Here is a 21,604-nt window from a genome sequence, read left to right on the forward strand (position 1 = left end):
CCACCACCAAAGAAGAAATCGAAATCGAAAAATTTTTTTCCAAGAGAAAAATTAGGATTTGTAAAGAATAAGTCGTGTTTTCAACTTAATAGTATCTTTATATTGACAATTTCATTTTACATAACTTGAACACTTCGAAGAATATCGAGAGCAATCTCTCCACTCTTCGACTCAAAATACTCATGCATTTCACAAGTGACATTTTATTTCAACATTTTTCGTCGTGTTTTATTTTTCATTCAACATTTCGTGAATTAACACCAAATTTTTAGCTACATGATATTTTCAGTTATCTCATCCGTTTTTTCTAATATAATAATCGCAATTCAGTTAATGATTCCTATCACTACATTTTACATTAACTCAAATCGACACATTACGGGTCTTTAACTCTAAGAAGCCTCCTGAGAATTTTCTACATGAAATTATTGTATTTTTTCTAAATTGTTTTCGGTGGGTAATGAAAAAAAGTACAAATCGCCTCAAATATTTCTGTTGCATTTCTAATGTCTAATTTTTGAAAACATGAGAAAATGAACATTTTCCTTCATTCATCACTGATTCTGTACTAAAGTTAATTATGAAATTATCTGCAGAATGTTCCTGAGGCAATAACATTAGTAATGAGAATTCCATATTCGAAGGAATACGTTTTACTACTTTAATGCAGAATCAATCATCGAAATGAGGAAACCTGACTGTTTCATTTTTGTTCATTCATTTTAAAAAATTTGAAATTTCCAAAAAATAATCTTTGAAATGTCCCCTTACTCTTTAGAATGCTGTCGAAAATTTTTAATGACACACATTTATTTCACATATATGTAATTTACAATAAACTTCATCGGTGACTCAAGAAGGCGAGGGAATTTCTTCATGTTATCGCTTAATGATTTAACGAGGCCCTAACATTTTTTTACATCAAACGCCGGAAGAGAATACTCCCCAAATCAAAATGATGGTTCTTAACTCAAAAACAATTATTCTCGTTCGAGAATAAAATTGTTCAAAATTGTTAATTACTGTATCATGAATTATTAATCCCCAAGTTCGATATGTCTTCCCAGCAGGAAAGGAATTAATTCAAGTTGTGAGTATTCTCTAGTCGAATATAAAGACTGAAACTCTCAATTTATCAAAACATCAATTACTGAAAAAGAAAAATCATGTTCAACGACTCTCAGCTACTGTCTCACCAGTCGAATACAATGGAAAAATTTCATTGAAAACTCGAATTTTCCCCAAAATTAATCAAAAACATTTGCAATTAATCAAAAGAATGTTTACTCGAAGTGAATAGACCCGATGTAATTTTTCTTTTTCAAGTCTTGTAACTCTTAAATAAATAAAAACTTAATAATAAATTTTAGGAGGATCTTCATCTGTTGTTTCGAGTGACTTTAGTCCTCTGAGTGCTGCATCCAATAGATTTTCAGTAATGAATAATCAATGGGAAAAGAATTAGAAAAATTGGCAATTAAATGTTAATGAATCTAATTTTTCTCCATCAAAAAACAACAAATACCTCCACCGGGAATGCATCAGGAAGCTGTGAATGTCTTTTGTAATCAAAAACCAAAAATACTTGAAAAATTTCCCCTAGAAAATTCAACGCAAACGGAATTGATCATCTGAATGTGAAACTGGCTTTGGCACATTCATTCGTACGTTAAAAATCATTTAAAAAATGAGCAAAAATCATCCTGAATTAGTGGATAAAAATCATCACTAGTTTCAACTGTTGAAAAAGAACGGAAACCATTAAAAAATACATTTTCAATCTCCAAAAATGGATCTCTCGAGTCTCAAAAGTCTATCACTTGTTTTCACTCAGCATCAAGTCAAATGAGTCAGAGCAATACGGAAACACAATAAATGAGGGATGACTAGAGCACCCATTCGACTGTCTCAAAGAACATTCACCTTTTCCATTCACCAGATTTAACAAAAAAATAATGAAGAGTCTAATTGAAAGATACTTCTCCCCTGCCACCACCCATTGTCCACCACATTCACTTGGAGAGAAAATCAATTTCATTGATCACTACTTAAATCAAACGTTGCTATCTGGTTTATTGGTGAAACCTATCGGCTGTGCATTATCGACGAGATTCGCTCGCATTGTTGCTGCAGGTGCTTGGGGATTCCCTGCTGCTACACTCATATCGTCAATCGATGCCCTGAAAACATCAATCGAATATTAGTGATCAGAAGGAATGCTGTTTTCCCTAGGGTCCATGCTATTCTCCTCTAATTGGTGATGACTTGGTAAAACGTTATGAATTGAATTTGACTGTTTTGTTGAATGCGAATTGATCTTGAAGACGAGTGGTTCTGGGAGGAAATGTCAAGGTCTTTTCTGACGAAGAAATTTACGACAGAAAATGTCTAGTTAAGTTTCTCCCTGAAACCACTCGTCATCGAGATAACTTCGTTTTTAGCGAGGTGAGGAAGTACTTTTAGGTCAGTAATACTTTTACGATTTTTAATAACTGAATTTTCATAGTCAAAGGCATCCACGAAGGGGTAAAATGGGGTGAGTCAAATCGGCTTCGAGACAGATGAATTTCTGATGGATTTCTTCGAGTCTAAGCGAGATTGGCGAATTTTTGTGGAGATTTTTTTTTGGAGAGAAACTTTTACATTTTGCTAGATGTCGAATTATCTTGATAACGGGTGACTGTACGACAAAATGTCAAGGGGAATTTTCCCAAAACTGAATTTCGACTTTCACGAAAATCCGAATATCTCAGAAATCATCAATTTTACTGCAAAACCTCAAAAGACATTTTTTGTAGGTCATAAAATTTCCCACATAAAATGTCTTCTGAGATTTCGACATAATTAGCAAAATAAGAATTGAAAAACGTATCATAGCATAAAAATTTCTAAAACTCAATTTCGACTTTTTCTCACAAAAATCCAAATATCTCAGAAATCAATTCTACTACAGAACCTCAAATGACATTTTTGTAGCTCATGAAATTCTCCAAAAAAAGTCTTCGAACATTTTCTCTCGAGACTCATTCTCATAAAAATTTTCCACATTTTACGTTTCTACTAAATGAAATCGGCAAACTGCACTACGAGAACGAAGAAAAAAAATCGAAAACCATAAACATAATCATTTCTACCTCTTAAAACTAATTAAGCAAGCCCATGCAAGCCCGAGTTCTCCAGTACCCCACGAGAACCCACAACCCCATTCAGAGATGATCATTACTCCATGCATTAGGATAACAGGATATCTGCGAATGTAGTTATGATTATTGCCTTGTTAGCGAAGTGGTGGAATGAATGTTGCTATATCCATTTTATGTTGGCCTCCAGACATCTGGATCCTCCATCAATGTCGTATGATGATCAGTTGGTCCTGTACCAGGTGGTGGTGACACAACACCCGATGGTGAGCCCATTCCAGCTGGATCAGGCCCTTGTCCTCTGTTCATTCACGTTATCCCCATTTTTAGTCAAACAATTCTCCCCCATTTTCAGTTTACATTGTCAATTTTTTTTATGATTAGAGGTGTAAAACCCAATTGAGGAGTTGGATAACACGTGATTATTGAGAATGATGGTTTTAGAAAGCAGAAACACATTTTTTGGGAGAATTTTGAGGGCCTACTTACTTCTTCCCGATGGACATGAGACCGTAGATCACTCCCGCACCGAAGATCAGGCCACTTCCTAATATACTGGATACTCCTGGGCAGAGGAATATCGCCGGAAGCGCTATTCTGGAATTATGAAAGAAAAATTTACGACTTAAACATTCAATTGAATTAATAACTCAATTGATTGCATTAGGCCAGTTACACTATTCTTTTGTTTATTCGATTGAAATTCAGCATCACATTCTCCAAAAAAAATATTTAAAAAAATCACATTTTCCTTTTTTCCCCTCGGGTGTCCCCCCGGGCCTTGCTCTGAACTTTGGATTTTGCTGTTTCATTTTCTTTCAATCAATCCATTGACAAAATATTCTCGAGCCTAAATTTCTCAATAGTTTTCCATTCTGCTGAGTACTTACATACAATAACCAGCGGCTCGATTCCAGTACGGCCGCCTCTCGACATTATCACTCACAGATTGAACGAAATCAAGGAACATGCAGCAGCAAGGGGCCTCGACAATTATCACCAGAAAGCCAGCCACCATTTGCCACATCCCACTGATCAGACACGATACATCACCCAGGAGGATGCCAATGCAGTTCCAAGCACCAAGGAAAATCGCAACTGCAACGAGAATCATTATTAATTAATTAACTTTCCACCATTTCTTGCGCTAAATCTCAGTCTCGCACTTGTGATTAATAACGATAAAACGTCAAGGTGAAAGTTTTTTGTGCAGCAGGGATATTTATACGTTGCTAACAATTTTTAGAGAAGTTTTTGTGTGCACAAAAAGTTCATCTCTTTGTGAAGTGGATTTAATTTCACGTTTTTGTTGCATAAGAATTTTTTTTAAGAGACGAGACCCTTCATTTCCTCGCATTCGATCGTCGTTTTACCACTTCAATGCAGAATCCATTGTCGAAATAAAGAAATTTTACTATTTCGTTTTCTTCATTCATTTTTAAAGGTTTTGAAATTCCTTAAAAATCAATATAATCTTCAGAATGTTACATTACTCTTTAGAATGCTTTCAAGAATTTTTGATGACACATTCCACATTTTATATTTAATTTCTAATTAACTTTTTACGTGACGCAAGTGGTCGAGGGAATTTCTTTTTCTAATTATCGCTTGATGATTTAATAGCCCGTAACATTTGTTTACATCAAACGTAGGAAAATAAAATTCCTCAAATCAAAATTATGGTTCAACTCATGAATAAGTAGAGCTTGATAATAAATTTTAAATCCTCTGAATATTGCATCAATACATTTATGGTAATTAACAATCAATTGAAAAACGGGAAAAAAAATTTTAAAACTTTTCTCTTCTTTTTTTTTTTGAATTTACTAGAAGTAAATTTAAAAAAAAAATAAACAATTGATGCAATTTTCCTTTTTAAAATCTTTGAACTTCTAAATAAATAAAACTTGATAAGCTGAAGGCCCTCGGGTAATGGCCATTTGTAAGAATGTATGTTTCTTGTAATAAATAACGTTAAAAGTTAAGTTAAAAATTGCTAGTGATTTTTATGAAGATTTCAATCTATTGTTTCGTATGTCGTGAGTCCTCTGAATATTCCACTCAGCAAATTTTTTATTAAATAATAATCAATAACAGAAAAATGATAAAAAAAGCCTCCAACATCGTATCCATTCTGTTCCAGTGGCTGATTAGTGCACTCCAATTACTCCCAAAACAAGCAACATGATTTGCAAAAATCCAAGGGAAAAATAGCCCTCAAAAACAGAATAACCCCAGGAGATCAATTCAACAGCTCCAAAGGAGACGAGATTCCCAATGAAATCGATAATCCCAGACTGCCTTATTCTCATTAAAAAATGGGTTAATTAATTTCTTACTGAAGCCTCCGCCAGTTCCCACACCACGTCCCGCATACTTCAGGTACCAGGGCACGTCATCCTTGTTCACTGGATCCTGTCCAGGTCGCTCCATTATGGACGCTATTTTTTCACCGAACGACTGAAATGATTCACCATTTTTAACGACTTATCCGTCACAATCCTACCACCACTGGATTGATTTTCTACGGGGAACTGATAAGATATGGGACTGGTGATTACCATTGTGAATGTATTCCCTCAACTTCTGACGTTGATCGGACACTCGTCAGCTGACACCACCACTGTCTAGAGCACTCTTGTTCTGTTCTTCACTCACCTTTTTACACGTTGAATGCTGTTGACGTACTGAAAAAAATCGACCCATTTTAATTCGGTGATTCCCCGGTAGGAGACGACGAACTTTTCGGTGAAAACAGGCTTGAGAATTTCTTTTATTTGTCATCTATTTTTTTATGCTGCGCAGAGTCAATTTAGAAGTCTGAAAAAATTCGCAAAAGTGGACTGGGTGGAGTAGACTATGAAGAGAATTTTTTCGGACCCAATTTGTGCAATTATCTGGTGTTAAAATTTTTTTTTGATCTATTAAGATCCATTTTCATGAAGGGATTCTTTATCTTTGTTTCCGAATGGAAGCTTTGCTGTTGTTCAAATTTAAGTTTTCAATTTTTTGTGCCAAGGTATTTAAAATTCGAATGTGCGATTTTTAGGTCATTTTGTTTCGAAATTTAGAATTTTTTCATGAATATAGAAAATTCAATTTTTCGTACGGATTGAAACAAGTGGGAAATTGCTCTTGTATTGCATATAGTATAGTTATTTTTGCTAATAAATTAACAATATGTTTCCCAATTGTTATTTTGCACATACTTTCCTTCCGTCATGTATAATTCATTGTTTATTTCATTTTATTAAATTGAATGAGATTTCTTTTCAACTCACCTAGTTGAATGTTATGTTAGTTGAATGCAATTGTCTTTTAATTTTCGGCGTTATAAATAAAGAACACCTATTCCTTGGATTTTTAACAATATATTTTCTCCTTCAACATTTTCTGTTTTTTTGCCCTCATATTTTCACAGATTTCAATATATACATGATGAATTAGTCATTTACATTGTACACGTTCAACTTAGTACCGAAATAACTCGAAAACGAGAGTAACGATTTTTATATTTCCATTTTGAATAAATTAGTAAAGATTAGAGAGAAAAATATAAATAATATATCATGATCCTTAATTCATCGAAAGGCATTGGAAGGACTCGATTATCCATTAATCTCGAGTGTAAAAAAGAACTCTTTCATCCGTGGGAAGAATTTTTCATATTTTTGGCGAACATAATTGGCTAATTGTTTACAATCAAAATATCATAAACGACTGATTAGTTTCAAAATTCAACTAGAAGACGTGCATCTTAAAATATTACATGATTTTTAATTTTTTCATCAAATGAATTCTTTCTTCATTAATTGTTAACAGTGCAACCTTTGAGTTTGAGTAATTAGGCGAGACTGGAGCAAGATGCCCTCCTTAAATCTTCAATATCACCTGCACGAGTGATCTGAATCGAACGAATGAGCCCTCATTTTGATGTTTGAAAAAACATCTTCAAAGTGCCACCTCATTCGTCCCATTTCGTCCGGCCAATCTTCAGTTATTGAACATCTAGGGTGGACCATTCTGGCTCTCCCCCTGATTTAAAAGTTTTTACTTTCAATTTTTCATAATGAAAACTTGATTATTCTCGATCTTTGTTAATTGTCTTCAGATCATTAATTACTAAGTAAATTATTATCCTTCATCTCAACAACAAAAGCGGACGTGCACGTTCACTGACGACCATAAAAAGCTTTTTTTTTCAATTCATTTCCTTTTTCAAAAACACAACTCTCAATTTATATTTTAGATATCGATCCCCTTTCGTTGAAAAATCAAAGTAAAAATCGTTGATTTCGTTCAGTTCTATTTCCGCATCATTCGATAAATGCTTCAGTGGAGATAATTTCATGAATGTTCTCCATCAAAAAGTTTATATTCTCGCTATCATGTGAGAATGGAATGGAAATAATATTTTCCTAGAGCTGCGCAGGGTAAATCATTTGTTTCTTATAAATTAGGCGTTCTCAATGTCTTACATCAGTCTTGGACCGAATTTAAATAATCACTAACGACAATTATATACAGAATCACATGAAGGAAAAACAAATCGAAAAATTATCTAATTGATTCAGTAGTGAAGTGGTAAAGAGTGAATTTCCCACATTTTGCCGAAAATAAATGATGTCCTCAGACCTTTTTTTCGGAAGTTTTCTCATGTAAAAAAAGCTTTCCCAACATTGTTTAAAAAAAAAAAAACAATTCGACGCATGTTTTACGATTCACTTCCGCATCCATCGAAAAAAACGTCATTCACTCCCAAAAAAAAACAACAAAAAATCCTGAAGAAAATTACTTAAGGCAGTATTAACGCTAGCATCTCCTCTAGAACAACCCCAAAACAATGACAATGAAAAAAAAATGAGACAAGCGTTCATATGATGCTCATGGAGCGTCGATATCGTTTTCTAGTATTGGTCGATGCGATAGGAACGGAAAGTGGTGCTGGCGGTGTTACTGGTGTAACTGGTGTTACCGGTGTTGATGGTGTTTCAGCCGTTGTGGCCGAAGAGGGGGGCCTGAGCTACCAAATGTAGTTTTCAGTCTGTGGTGCCCTCATCACACCAACACCACCACCCAATCGTCTGTAGTTCATGCAGCCACACAGACGCCACTGGTTCTGCTCAGGATCGTAAACTTCGATGGTTTTCAGATATGCTGTACCGTCAAAACCGCCGACTGCGTAGAGTTGACCGTTCACCACGGCCAGGCCAACCTGAAATTTTTCATACAATGAAGACAGACGTATCCACGTCAAAATTGTATTTCAATTCTTTTCTTCGAGAAATGAATATTTCGAGAATGGAAACAATGGAAACCTGTGGTCTGAAATTAGGTTTCTGAGGGAAAAGAAGATTTAGTTGGACTATGGAAGAAAATTTTGAAAAAGGAAGAATTCAGTAGCAAAGTGGTAAAACGGTTTAAGTCGACTCATCTCCCAGTTGAGTTTTTGAGGAATATTTCCGAATCTAAGGGAGATAGCGAAATTTTCGTTATAACGTTTGTTGTAGCTCTCAATCGGCTCTACAAAAAAGGTTATAATGAAAATTTTGCCATCTCCCTTAGATTTCGAGATATTCATTGAAAACAGGTCAATGGTCGAAATTGACAAAATTAAAAAAAAATTATTCCAAATTGGCCTCAATATTATTGCGGGGGTTCAAGCCATCAAATCGTGCTTTGGGATACTCCAAGGACATGAAAAACCCTTCAAAATGTCGTGGTTTATACGAGAAAATGTTGTTTTTCAATCGTTAATTACTAAAGAAGATCATTTTTTTTAATCTGCCATTTTCACCAAAAATTAACAATAAAATAAAAGGAATTTTGGTCCCAATTAGAGTTTGTCTTTCGGCGTAGCTTGGCGGTTATAATTTTTTTCATTGAGACAAGTATTGAAAATGACCGAAAATCGCTATTATTCATGCAATTATCGCCCAAATAAGTGAATATTCAATGAAATATTGGCAAATGGTGAAGATTAGACTCATTACATCTTCTATTATTCATCTTCAACACAGTTTTCTGAGTGAAAAATGAGTAATTCTCCAATTATACAATGGAAATACATTTCCAAAGACCTTTTANTTTTATGCTTATTTTATATCGCTTCGAGTCTGATGAGACTATATGGCGATTGATCAAGACTTTAAAAATGGTTAGATCTCACCATTCTACCCGGCCAGGAATCGAACCTGGAACCTATCCGTTGTGAGGCAACGGCCTTAACCACTACGCCAGGCCACCGGGCATTTGTTGCTAATCGAGAATTCAACTGAATTGCCTCATTTTTAATTATTCAATTGAATATTCACTCATTGCGCAAAGCCATCCAACTCGTCGTAGCAGAAGTGCAACATTTCGCCAAATAATTGATACAAATATCCCAGATTCTCCCAAGGTATTGTACGACGTAAGTCGTCCCTGGCCAGAAGGTAAATCTCGAAATTGTATGCGATAGTGGAGTTTTTCATGTATAAGGATTCGCCTGAGACAACAGATAAATATTGACAACTGCAGACTTACTCCACTTCTTCTTGAAGTCATAGCCACAATAGGACTCCACGAATTCGTGTGAGGATTGTACCTCTCAGCACTGGACAACTCCATGCAGTCGTCTCTGCCCCCGACCGCATAAATCAGATTATTAAAGACAGCGCAGCCGAGGTGTTTCCGTCTGGTCGACATGGGCGACACTTGGGACCACTTATTCTGCCTGGGATCGTATCGCTCAACGGTATTCAATGGTGAGGTGCCATCAGAGCCTCCAATGGCATACAGATATCCCCCAAGTACTGCCACAGCGACCCCGAGTCGTCGTGTAGTCATTGGAGATACTTTAGACCATTTGTTCTCCTTTGGGTCATATCTGCAGGGACAAAAGAAAACGATCTGGATGACGACTGATTGACACTCGCTAGATTCTTTAGCCACAAATTAAATCTAGACATTTCCCCCTGAATTCGCTAGAAAATTCTATTGGAATTCTGATAAATAGAATTCTGATATTGGGAACTGTAAATTGTTGTGTCGTATAACATAATTTTGCTGTGATATTTTGTACTTCATTTATTAACGCAATTCACTGTATTGTCCACATTTTTTTCATTTTTCATTGAATGAATTCTCACGCCAAAAGTGAATATTTATTGATATCGAAGACTGTTGAATGTGATTCACATGTAATCATTTATTCATATTAAGAATTTTATCAGAAATTGTTTGCATGCCTAAAAGAATGAGGTTCCCTAAATTCAGTAGTGAAGCGGTAAACCAAGTTAAGTCGATTTGGACTATTAGCCAGTTTTTGCTGAATATCTCGGAATCTAAGAGAGATAGCAAAATTTTTCTCATAACTTTTTTTATAACGCTCTATTGGCTCTATAAAAAAGGTCGTGACAAAAATCTTTCTATCTCTTTTAGATTCCGAGATATTCGTCAAAAACTAGCCAATAGTAAAAATCGACTTAACCCGGTTTACCGCTTCGCTACTGAATTGAATTTTTCCCTGTTGAATGTCTCTAGCCTCAGCTTTCTGTTGATTGACACGACAATTGACTAAAGCCCTAAAATACAAATTTCCTCACCTCTCGACATGATTGAGACACTGCACGCCATCCTGTCCCCCCACAGCGTAGAGAAAGCCATCCAGCACAGCGACCCCAACACTAGTCCTACAAGAGGTAGTGGGCGCCACATCGCACGACCACTGATTAGTCTGCGGATCATATCGTTCAATACTATTGAGATAGCTCTGTCCGTCATGTCCCCCAACGGCATAAAGCAGATCATTGAGAACAGCAACCCCAACTCCACACCTCCTCTTGCTCATGGGTGCGACCATCTTCCAGTCAGCCGTATTGGGATCGAACCTCTCGACAGAGGCAATGGCATCACCAGAGCACCAGCCGCCCACTGCGAAGAGGACTTCGCCCCTTCGAGTAGGCTTTCTAGGTCTGGTCCTGGGCCCCTGCATCAGGGGCCTCTCCTGCGGCAGGAGAAGGTAGTTCTTGGCCTCGTCGACCAGATCCCTGCATGCGTCGTCAGATCGCACCAGCAGATCCGAGCCGACAGTCCCTACGAGAAATTTTGGCGATAGCAGAGGCAGACGCACGTGCTGAAGCACCTGCGCCAGATGCTGACGTCTCTCTGTAACATTGTACTTCACCCAATTCATCACAGCACTGAACACCTGCTCCTCAGTTCTAACGTTCAACTCATCGGATGATATTATATCGACTAGTTGGCCGACTGGCAGTAGAAGGAACTCCTCGCTCTCCATGACCTCTTGGAAATTGTGCTGTGTAAATTTGTCAGCTATTCTCAAGAGCTCTCGGCATGAGTGGGTGTCGGCAAATGCCCGAATTCCCAGACAGTTTGAGGGGTCCAATTGGCGTTTCAAAAACTCACAGCAGATGTCCTGAATCTCGGCCAACTGCAGGAGGCAAGCCGCTGGGAGGAGGGTTTGGACGTTTGCCTCTTCCACTATTATGTGGGAGGTGTAGCAGAAGTCTATCAGCAGCTCCATTGCTACTTCGTCGATGTCGCGGATCGTTACTTCGGTCTGGCGAGACTCCGCCAACTCCCCCGTGAACATCGCTCTGGAGGGACGGTCGTTCATTAATCGTGGAGATGATGGACATTGGGGGTTTGGGGGTAATGGATTAATTCCAGGGATAGCGTTGAAGTGAATAACATCACTTTTGAATTTTTTGAGGAGTTGAGTATCAATTCAAGTATTCAAATTTTTTAACTATTTTATCAATCAATAGTTGAGGTGGGAAGATTGGGGATTATTTGGGTAATTGAAAATTCCCTTTTGAGAAATTTGAAGTATTCACTTAGTAGTCAATTTACAGGTGCATATTAACACATTTTTAATACATCGTTGTTCGAAAAAATCAGATTAATAATGTTGTGTTATTTAATTTGGTTTACACGACAGTTGAGACTTTATGTAAGATACCTTGGGTACCCTAGGGAGTTGAATGCCGGGAGAAGAAAAATAGGAAGCAGATGTTCTTTATGAGATCCGTCCTATGGTGATCTCTTATTCAATGAAATTTTTGCTTCTGATCAAGTTATATCGGTAATTAGGGAGTCAGGACGTGGGCAAATACTATTATTTGATGCAGTCGTTCTTCGCTTTTTGCTTCCGCATGGCAGCATTGTATTTGACCGATTTTTCGACTTTCTAATTTTGACTGCAAATGGTCTAGAATGTTATGAATGTTTTTAGGGTCATGTCTGAATGTTTATGTGGGAAAATTTGGGGTTTTGGTGATCAATTCATGGATCGGAATCCAACATAAGTTTAATGATATTTGATATTATGAGGAGTTGGACTTCACAATCATTAAAGTTTACTTATTTTCATTGAAATTTGAATAATAATAAGGTAATTGATAATTGATTTTTCAATCGACTATTGAGTAAATCTTTCAAAATTTCATAAGAGATTTTCGATTCGCCAATATTTAAGTGTAGGAGAGTCAAATAATCCTATGTACATTACTTAAAGTAGCTCTACCCTTCGGCTACGCTGTACTTTTAGATATTTTCAGTTTTTTAATTTTTCAACGAAATTGCATGGAAAAAATTTGAAAAAATTCATCCCCAGTCAGTATTATCTAAATTAAATTTCGCAAAATACTGATATTTTTTCAAACATTTTCCTCTTATAAATAAATAATAAAACTTGTTTGCAAAATGGTGGATTTTTTCTTATGAGATGTCAAAGAAATTCTAGATTTTTTCACATCTAATGAAAAAAAATTCAGATTCTAATCTGTGATTACAATGGAAATGTTGATTTTCACATAAGATTTTCACACTCGGTTGAATCCTGATTTTTAAACATTTCTCCTTTGAAAAACCAAAACGATAATTAAATTGAGAAAAAAATTAGAATTCCGAATCTAATGGAGTTTTCTGCAATTTTTTTCAGTTTTCATAATCATTGAATTTACCGTAAGGGCAGAGCTAAGACGAATCTTCTGCTGTCGAATCTTTCGCCAGTTTCAGCTTCATGGGACAAACCTCGTATCATCACGACTGTCTCAGAATTAATACAAAACATGTGAGAAAAAAAAATCTAATAATTTACCTGAAGTAAGGACTGCATGCCGACAGTATAACCCGATGCGCAAATATCTTCCTGGTACCGACATTGAGTACAACGTCGCACAACTCTCGATGACGTCTTAGTACATTGAGCTCAGTGAGGGTAGCACGAGGATGCTTCTCGGAGGTATGACTGAGGCGTGCTGGTGATGGTGCTCGCTCAACCACCATCTCGCCCATCCTCTGGCTCGAGGATGCTTGGCCAGCCGTGCTCCCCGAGGCGCCTCGGCTCCCCCCGGCTAGCTGTAGGCGCAGCGGGGGTGACGCCCAACCCCACACCGAGTCTATCTGCAACACCATTCACCAGGACCGATCTGTTCGGTCACAATTCTCGCTTTTTCCTAAATTTTTTTCCCCCTCTCTTTTTCGACTTTTTAAAACTATGCTCTCACTTTCACCTTCTGGCTTTGCTTGGCTACCAGTCTAACCTGTAGCTATAAAATTTCGGGTCTTTTTTGTGGACGAAAAGTATGAAAGTGGAGTTTTATTTAATAAGTGGTGATAAGAGACTAATGTTCAGCCTCATTTGATTATTGATTGTTTGAGTCATTGGATTAAATTAATGTGTGAAAAATGTCATGTTTTCTTTGTTATTAATCTCTCTTTGGAAGAATAATTTTTTCAATTGAACAAAAAAATTTAATATCGTAATTTTGATAATAGTTTGTACTTTTATTTTATGACGAAAGCCAGAAGACTCTTGATCGTGAAATTGAAGATCGAAATTAGGAAATAGTGATGAAAATAAACATAGAATTTTACCAGTATTATCTGTAGCTATAAAATTTCGGGTCTTTTTTGTGGACGAAAAATATGAAAGTGGATTTTTATTTAATAAGTGGTGATAAGAGACTAATATTCAGCCTCATTTGATAATTGATTGTTTGAGTCATTGGATTAAATTAATGTGTGAAAAATGTCATGTTTTCTTTGTTATTAATTTCTCTTTGGAAGAATAATTTTTTCAATTGAAAAAAAAAATTTTAATATCGTAATTTTGATAATAGTTTGTACTTTTATTTTATGACGAAAGCCAGAAGACTCTTGGTCGTGAAATTGAAGATCGAAATTAGGAAATAGTGATGAAAATAAATATAGAATTTTACCAGTGTTATCTGTAGCTATAAAAATTCGGGTCTTTTTTGTGGACGAAAAATATGAAAGTGGATTTTTATTTAATAAGTGGTGATAAGAGACTAATGTTCAGCCTCATTTGATTGTTGATTGTTTGAGTCATTGGATTAAATTAATGTGTGAAAAATGTCATGTTTTCTTTGTTATTAATTTCTCTTTGGAAGAATAATTTTTTGAATTGAAAAAAAAAATTTTAATGTCGTAATTTTGATAATAGTTTGTACTTTTATTTTATGACGAAAGCCAGAAGACTCTTGGTCGTGAAATTGAAGATCAAAATTAGGAAATAGTGCTGACAATGAACATAGAATTTTACCAGTGTTATCTGTAGCTATAAAATTTCGGGTCTTTTTTGTAAACGAAAAGTATGAAAGTGGAGTTTTATTTAATAAGTGGTGATAAGAGACTAATGTTCAGCCTCATTTGATTGTTGATTGCTTGAGTCATTGGATTAAATTAATGTGTGAAAAATGTCATGTTTTCTTTGTTATTAATTTCTCTTTAGAAGAATAATTTTTTTAATAGAAAAAAAATTATAAATATCGTAATTTTGATAATAGTTTCTCCTTTTATTGATGACGAGAGCCAGAAGACTCTTGGTCGTGAAATTGAAGATCGAAATTAGGAAATAGTGATGAAAATAAACATAGAATTTTACCAGTATTATCTGTAGCTATAAAATTTCGCATTTTTTATAGATGAAAAATATGAAAGTCGATGTTTTTTTAATAACTGGTGATAAGAGACTGATGTTGAGCCTCATCAGTTGATTATTTGATTCACTGGATTAAATGTTTGTGTCAAAAATGTCATGTTTTCTTTGTTATTAATTTCTCTTTGGAAGAATAATTTTTTCAATTGAAAAAAAAAATTTTAATATCGTAATTTTGATAATAGTTTGTACGTTTATTTTATGACGAAAGCCAGAAGACTCTTGATCGTGAAATTGAAGATCGAAATTAGGAAATAGTGATGACAATGAACATAGAATTTTACCAGTAAAATCTGTAGCTATAAAATTTCGGCTCTTTTTTGTGGATGAAAAATATGAAAGTGGATTTTTATTGAATAAGTGGTGATAAGAAACTAATGTTGATCCTCATCAGTTGATTGTTTGATTCACCAGATTAAATATATGTGTGAAAAATGTCATATTTTTTGTTATTAATTTATTTCTTAAATCATAATTTCCTCAATTGAAAAAAAATCGCAATTTTGATAATTTCTATTATTCCGCATGAAAAAAAATGTAAAGTGACTGGATGACGAAAGCCAGAAGACTCTTGATCACATAATTTTGAGATCAAGAATTCGGAAACAGTGATAAAAATAAACACAATTTTACCTTTGATGATTTTCGGTACAACCAGGTGAAAAATAGGGTCACACTATTACCCCTCGAACTTATGATTCACTCGTGAGGATTTAATTCGTTCCACCTTTACACAACATCGCTGTGATCACGCAGCACTCGTTTTTTTTTATGCTTGGGTAAATGAATCGTTTTTACGTGAAAATCCTTTCTGGAATTTCAGTTATGAATCGTTGAGTGGAAATATTCTCGTGATTTATTATGTTGAAATGGCACAAATGGAGAGTGAACACACTTGGGAGAGTGTTTTGAGGACACTTGGCTAATGCATTTGATTGATTTTAATCACACATACACGATTGTAATAATCATTTTTGACAATTATTATCTGGCGCATCGGTTGGGTCAACCAACGCACGCACACACAGTTATCGGGGGAACACTGATGCTCAACGATGTGTACAAATTGGTCAGGGTTGCCAAGCGACGTTCCCCTCACATTATTGCGGAGTGGCAAGACTGTCTCATCACGTAAAATTACCATTTAATGACAACACCAGCTTCTATTTCAACATCTGATGGTAAAATGGATTTTTATTTTATCGTCCGTTGGTAAGACAATTTTATCATTTTACCAACTGATGGTATTTTTCACGAAAATTCAAAATACAGTGGGGTAAAATGGGATCCGACTGTGATATATATAATGATTCGAAGATATATTCCATTTTGCCCCGTTTCGAATAAAGAAAATAGTTAATAAATTGTTTTCACCAAATTTTCGTCGAATATCGATAAATTAATTTAAACAATTCAATTCCAATTGACTAGGTCGAATTAGTTGAATATGTGATTTCATCACGAAGAATTACGGGCAAAGATGCTGTTATTTTATTCGATGTTGATAATGATAATATAAAAACCATACGAACGCAATTTCATTGAGTGAAGAATCTCACTTTTTATCATCATTGACGCTTTCACTGGTCAATAAAAAAGCACTCGTCGTATGTCACCAGAGAACCGTTTTGGCGGTGAAAGTCTTCAAATTATTTACCCGTATCGAAGGTGGGGTGTGTGCCATGAAAAAAACGTTGAACAATTGAAAAGAAACCTCAGGAGGGTTTTTAACGAGCGCTTTTAATTCGATATTAATGACAGGTTTGCACCCAGCAATACACATCGATAATAATGAGTCGAGGGGGTACGTATGGAAGAGTGGCGGAGGCACAACCACTGACTACAACCATGTTGAGAGGTTTTTTTGTCCCTGGATCTCTTCATTAATAACTCGTCTTGTGTTCTGATAATGAGGCTGTCATCGTTGGAACTTTGTACGGTTAATTATGGACATAAATTTCATATCTGTCTCCTTAATTTTTTTTTTCACAAGCGATCAACTTTTTTAAACGTCTTGGCGAATTTGAGAGCATGGGAGTGATGGCGGATTCCCGCGCAGATCAATCTCGTGATATATAACCCCAAATATTGAATTAAATTGATGATCACCAGAGAAATGTTCAGCAGCCTGGACCGAAAATAGGCCCAGATGAAATGTTGAATTTCGTTCTGCAATGGCTGGAACGAATTTCCTTATGAAGAATCCCCTTAGGAAATGGGGTTATGTCATCTGGAACTCCACCTCCAACTTTCAAACTCCTCGTTTACGAGTTCCACCGAATAATTTCGCCCATAAACACACGCGTTCCATTCCTCCAATGGGAGAGAATGTAAAAATACCCCTTTCTAATCTTTCCATAAAGCGGAAAGAAATTGCGACGATAATGAAATCCCCAGAGATCGCATTTCTCAGCAATTAAGTTGAAAATGCCCCACAAAGTTATCCCTCTTTTTCATCGTTCCATAGCTGTATAACGTCGACGGCTGTTCAAACACACGCTATAACGTTATTAATGGATGTCTGCAATTTTTTTTTCTCATCACCATTTCATTTGTTTTCCCTGCAACCATCGCTTCAATTATATTTTTTTATAATTCTTTATCTATCCTGTGTCCCCACCACTCGTCTATTGGACTCTCGGGATATTTGAGGGGAAAGGGAGTATAACGGATATAGGCGGGAATGAATTAATAATGGTGTCGAATGACATTGTGCGATGATAGATAATGTAGGGACGAGTGGGTGATTGCCACTCGATATTAATTAAAATTAAAATTAGAATTAAAATTCAATTCATTGATTGGTTTTTTTAATTTTCAATTTTTGTCGAAAATCGGTTGTTGACATTTGCCATTTGATATTTGACATTTGACACTCCCCTTTGTCCCTGAAAATCATTCAATTGAGAGAACAATTAATTAGTGATTGGTGACCGTAAATTAGCTAGAAGAAGTGGTTCAATAATAATGAATTAGGGTTTGAGACCTCAAGGTGATATTTCCAACTTTTTATATTCATTAGTTTGATTGAGAGGAAAAGAAATGGACTAATGATCTTTTTTTCACGATTTAAAGAAGAAAATGAGAAATGAAAATTGGGTAATAATTTGGGGAAAGTGTAATTGATAGTTTGGTACACTGGCAGCTCTCGATTCTGACGCTTCGGTGGTTAAAAAAAAGCGAACACGGAATTGAGGCAGGTGATGGGAAGAGTCACCGGTATATGTTATTCGGATCACTCTTGATCATTACGCATCACACGATTCGTGTGTGTTTGTCGCCGAGAATTGATCGCGACACGAGAACTTAATTAGGATTTAACTTGGTCATAAAATTAATTGACAAGAAGCGACCGCATATTTTACATACTTAGTATTTATTTGATTCAAGGGAAAAATTTTTGCGGTATTTTACGTTAATCAGTATACTTTAATCTCTTACTTGAGATTTCGTAATTGGCATAAATTGAGGAGATTATTGACCATCGCCTCTTCATTTCTCGCTGTTTAGATTAAAAATCACGCGCTTCGTCGATAAATAGCAGGTGATTTTTATTACATTTAAATGATTGGATTATCAATTTGATGAGCGCTTTTTCGATGATGATTTTGGAAAATTATTGGACGGAGAGAAATATTCAATAAAAATTACGTATCTTTTCCATTATTCCGAAATTTTATGGAACTGTCACGGAATTTTTCCAGAGCGTTCCGTAATTTTTATCTGAATCTCCTGCGAAAAATTACGATGCTGTTACTTAAATTTTCTTACATTTGAGTTGATTCCGTAATTGGTGAGCGAATTGTGAGTTCCGTAATTTTGACTGAACATTTCTCTCCGTGTGAGCAATTTTCGGAAATCGGAAATCAATAAAAATGTTGGAAGGAATTGCCTGCAAAAAATTATAAATCTAATAGAATGAAGGATGAAGGAATAAAATGTGGAAAATGGTTTCAACGTCTCTCTCCAGATTTTATCACGCCAGAAAATACAAAAATTCTGTCGACACAAGCTCATTCTCTTCACCCCACCTATCGTAACCACTCTTTCAAGAATTTCTTCTGTCCAAACACCTAAAACTTTTCACCTGAAAATTGAATGAAAAAAGGGAAAAAGAATTTAAACACGCAACTGGCGTTGGGTATACGTATGCAAACACACCTATCACGAAGAGTTGGTGTATCACTCCGTGTGGATCTCGGGCGGGTCGTGCATCGTCAAAAAGTGCAAACACTGGAGGAATTGTTGGTCGAGAATGGGGCTTATGTATTTCACTGTCGTTGATTCCTAATCAAGTGTCCTCGAATGAGACTATGACAATGGCCATTACTCATATTCGCGATTAGATGCTCCAGATATAGGGTCATCATGGTCGTCAACTGGTTCTGAGGGAATGGGGAAAAAAATTTCTAGAAAACACACGGAAAAAAAAAACTTGAATCAAGTATATTTAATACTTGAATTAAGTATATTTTATACTCAATTCAATTTTTTTTCCGCGCACTGACGGCAAAGTCTGAATTCAGCTGCTTTCGAAGGAAAGTTCATTTTATTTTTGTTTTCAAATGAGAAATTTTTCATTCATTCATAAAAAAAATTTTTTGGGAAAGCTACCGGAAAAGTTCACTTTCCGGAACGTTTTAGTGACTGTAAAATAACGTTAAATAAAACTTAAAATAAATTTTTGTTTCTTTAATTGAAAAAAAAAAATTAAAAACAAAGTAAACGAAAAAATATATTTTTTTTATTTATTTAATTTTTTATTTTTTATTGAAAAGTACAATCTCACGCCTTTGTAACCCGATACACTACTATGGAAGTGAAAAATTTCAACAAAATTTTGTTATTTAAAAGAATATATAATTAAAGATAATATTAAATAATAATAATAACAATAATAATAATAATATATCAAATATAATATCAAATATATATTATATTTAATATAATATGAATAATGATATTTAATAAAACAAATAATATAAAATACTCATTAAAATTACCGAATAATGAACTGCCCCATTTTTCCCCTCCAATTCTGTTTTTTTCTTTCAATTCCTCATTTCGTGTTTTATCGAGAGAAGCGTTCGTCAGATGTTGCGACCTCTTCACGTATTTTTTTTTAGCCGAAACAATCTGACGATTGGTCTTGGGGTTAATATGAGGAAGGAAGAGACGACTCGAGACGATATGCAATTAAGCTGTCGATGGCATATCGAGATGGCTTACCTCTGTTCATCCAGTTCTTCGGGTCTGATCCTCCAGCCCTCAACGGTGCAATTAATTGCCTGGTTAGCCGATTAATGCGTTGAAACTGATCGAGTATGGCAATTTGCCCCGTGGCCAGCAGGCGGAAGCTATTCGCATCACCTTTTTGACCTTGATCTAAAAAAAAAATTATTTACATCTTTTGTTGAATTTTTTTTACACTTCAAACTGACTCATCAATTATTGTTGATATTCCATGATTATTTTGATAATAATCAGCAGAGTAATTAATAACTGTCAGTACAATTACTATTTATTCAATTATAATTAAGAAATTGGTTTTTTGTTTTTTATTTTTTTTTATTAGGGGAGGTTGCGGTAAAACGGACACTTTTGACTTTTTTTAAATGTTAATGAGGCGTTGAAATGTTGCTAAAATTCAATCATTTTTTTTTTCAATACAAAGAACAATTCTTTCCCTTTGTGACGAGCCTAAACTGAGCTCAATTGATCAATTTGTTTCGGAGTTATGAATTTAAATAAAGTTTAAATGTGCGTTTTACCCCACCCTCCCCTACTATTAATTTTTGAAAGTTATTATTGCTCTTCAAAAACTTAAGGGTAAAAATCCTTTTTTTCAACATTTATAACTTGGAAAAGACATTTTATTTGAATAAGTGCAAGAGTTGTTTTTGTTGGAAAAGTATTGACTTTGTGAAAAAATGTTTTAGAAACAATTTTATTTGTTTGAAATGATGTCGAAATTTTTCATTCTATTAGGTTCATAATTAGTTCACTGTGAATGGAGATTGATACATTATTCTTCACCGGTTATTTGTACTCGCCGGCCGGTTATCGAACCAAGTGAATGAACCTAAAATTGATTCATAACGCGGGCCGCTCATTGTCTCAAAATTCCAACCTCTGTCTGCGGTTTAAACACCTACTTCTTTTATTTTTCCCTACAGCCCGCAATCCTTCAGCCTCCTTGTGTTCGTCCTTCTTACCGATTTTTTTCTTTTATTTTTCAGCAGAGCCAAGTGTCATCGCACCCTGAAAACAGCTGCGCACCCGCAGCCGGGCGTTTCGCCGCGTTCCTGTGTATCTGACAAATCCGATCTTCCGGTTGAACAGGAAAAAATCGAGGGATGAGGAATCGAAATTGAGAAGTTCTTAGTTTTCAATTTTTCGAAGAATAGGAATATTTCGTACACTTTATTTTTAAGGATGTTCGACACCCTTTTAGCCAAAATTGGCGTTGTTTTCATTTTTCTGGCAAATTATCGAT

At 35.4% G+C, this 21,604-nt stretch overlaps 2 protein-coding genes across 5 annotated transcripts; both read right to left on the reverse strand.

Annotated features, from left to right (window-relative positions):
• Window positions 1-77: 77 nt before the first annotated feature.
• LOC107039675 (calcium channel flower) lies at window positions 78-5,814 on the reverse strand. 2 transcript variants are annotated; one of them, XM_015259430.1, is made up of 6 exons: window positions 5,702-5,814; window positions 5,480-5,600; window positions 4,031-4,238; window positions 3,630-3,737; window positions 3,274-3,441; window positions 2,097-2,180 (listed from the first exon to the last, which is right to left on the reverse strand). In XM_015259430.1, exons 1-5 carry the CDS (start codon window positions 5,702-5,704, stop codon window positions 3,315-3,317), a joined length of 567 nt encoding a protein of 188 aa, XP_015114916.1. In that variant the 5' UTR covers window positions 5,705-5,814; the 3' UTR covers window positions 2,097-2,180; window positions 3,274-3,314. The 2 variants fall into 2 exon arrangements, with proteins under 2 accessions (XP_015114917.1, XP_015114916.1); XM_015259431.1 differs by lacking the exon at window positions 3,274-3,441 and having other exon boundaries at window positions 78-2,180.
• Window positions 5,815-6,491: 677 nt separating this feature from the next.
• LOC107039674 (kelch-like protein diablo) lies at window positions 6,492-16,131 on the reverse strand. 3 transcript variants are annotated; one of them, XM_015259429.2, is made up of 5 exons: window positions 15,742-16,131; window positions 13,246-13,550; window positions 10,727-11,740; window positions 9,666-10,008; window positions 6,492-8,355 (listed from the first exon to the last, which is right to left on the reverse strand). In XM_015259429.2, the coding sequence occupies exons 2-5, from the start codon at window positions 13,440-13,442 to the stop codon at window positions 8,164-8,166; spliced, it is 1,746 nt and encodes a 581-aa protein (XP_015114915.1). In that variant the 5' UTR covers window positions 13,443-13,550; window positions 15,742-16,131; the 3' UTR covers window positions 6,492-8,163. The 3 variants fall into 3 exon arrangements, with proteins under 3 accessions (XP_015114915.1, XP_015114914.1, XP_015114912.1); XM_015259428.2 differs by having other exon boundaries at window positions 13,246-13,576; XM_015259426.1 differs by lacking the exon at window positions 15,742-16,131 and having other exon boundaries at window positions 13,246-13,842.
• Window positions 16,132-21,604: the final 5,473 nt, after the last annotated feature.

The sequence above is a fragment of the Diachasma alloeum genome, unplaced genomic scaffold (assembly GCF_001412515.2).
Source record: "Diachasma alloeum isolate Michigan unplaced genomic scaffold, Dall2.0 Dall_scaffold_00302, whole genome shotgun sequence".
In the NCBI taxonomy this organism is placed as follows: Eukaryota; Metazoa; Arthropoda; class Insecta; order Hymenoptera; family Braconidae; genus Diachasma; species Diachasma alloeum.

Coding starts and splice junctions, on each gene's coding strand:
- LOC107039675 (XM_015259431.1), bottom strand. Junction 3,738..4,030: donor CGAGCCGCTGGTTATTGTAT/GTAAGTACTCAG, acceptor TCATAATTCCAG/AATAGCGCTTCCGGCGATAT. Junction 2,181..3,629: donor CTCATGTCCATCGGGAAGAA/GTAAGTAGGCCC, acceptor TGATGTTTTCAG/GGCATCGATTGACGATATGA.
- LOC107039674 (XM_015259428.2), bottom strand. CDS start 13,562: ATGGTGTTGCAGATAGACTCGGTGTGGGGTTGGGCGTCACCCCCGCTG. Junction 11,741..13,245: donor GCATGCAGTCCTTACTTCAG/GTAAATTATTAG, acceptor CCGTCCCTCCAG/AGCGATGTTCACGGGGGAGT. Junction 8,356..9,665: donor TGACTTCAAGAAGAAGTGGA/GTAAGTCTGCAG, acceptor GAAAAATTTCAG/GTTGGCCTGGCCGTGGTGAA.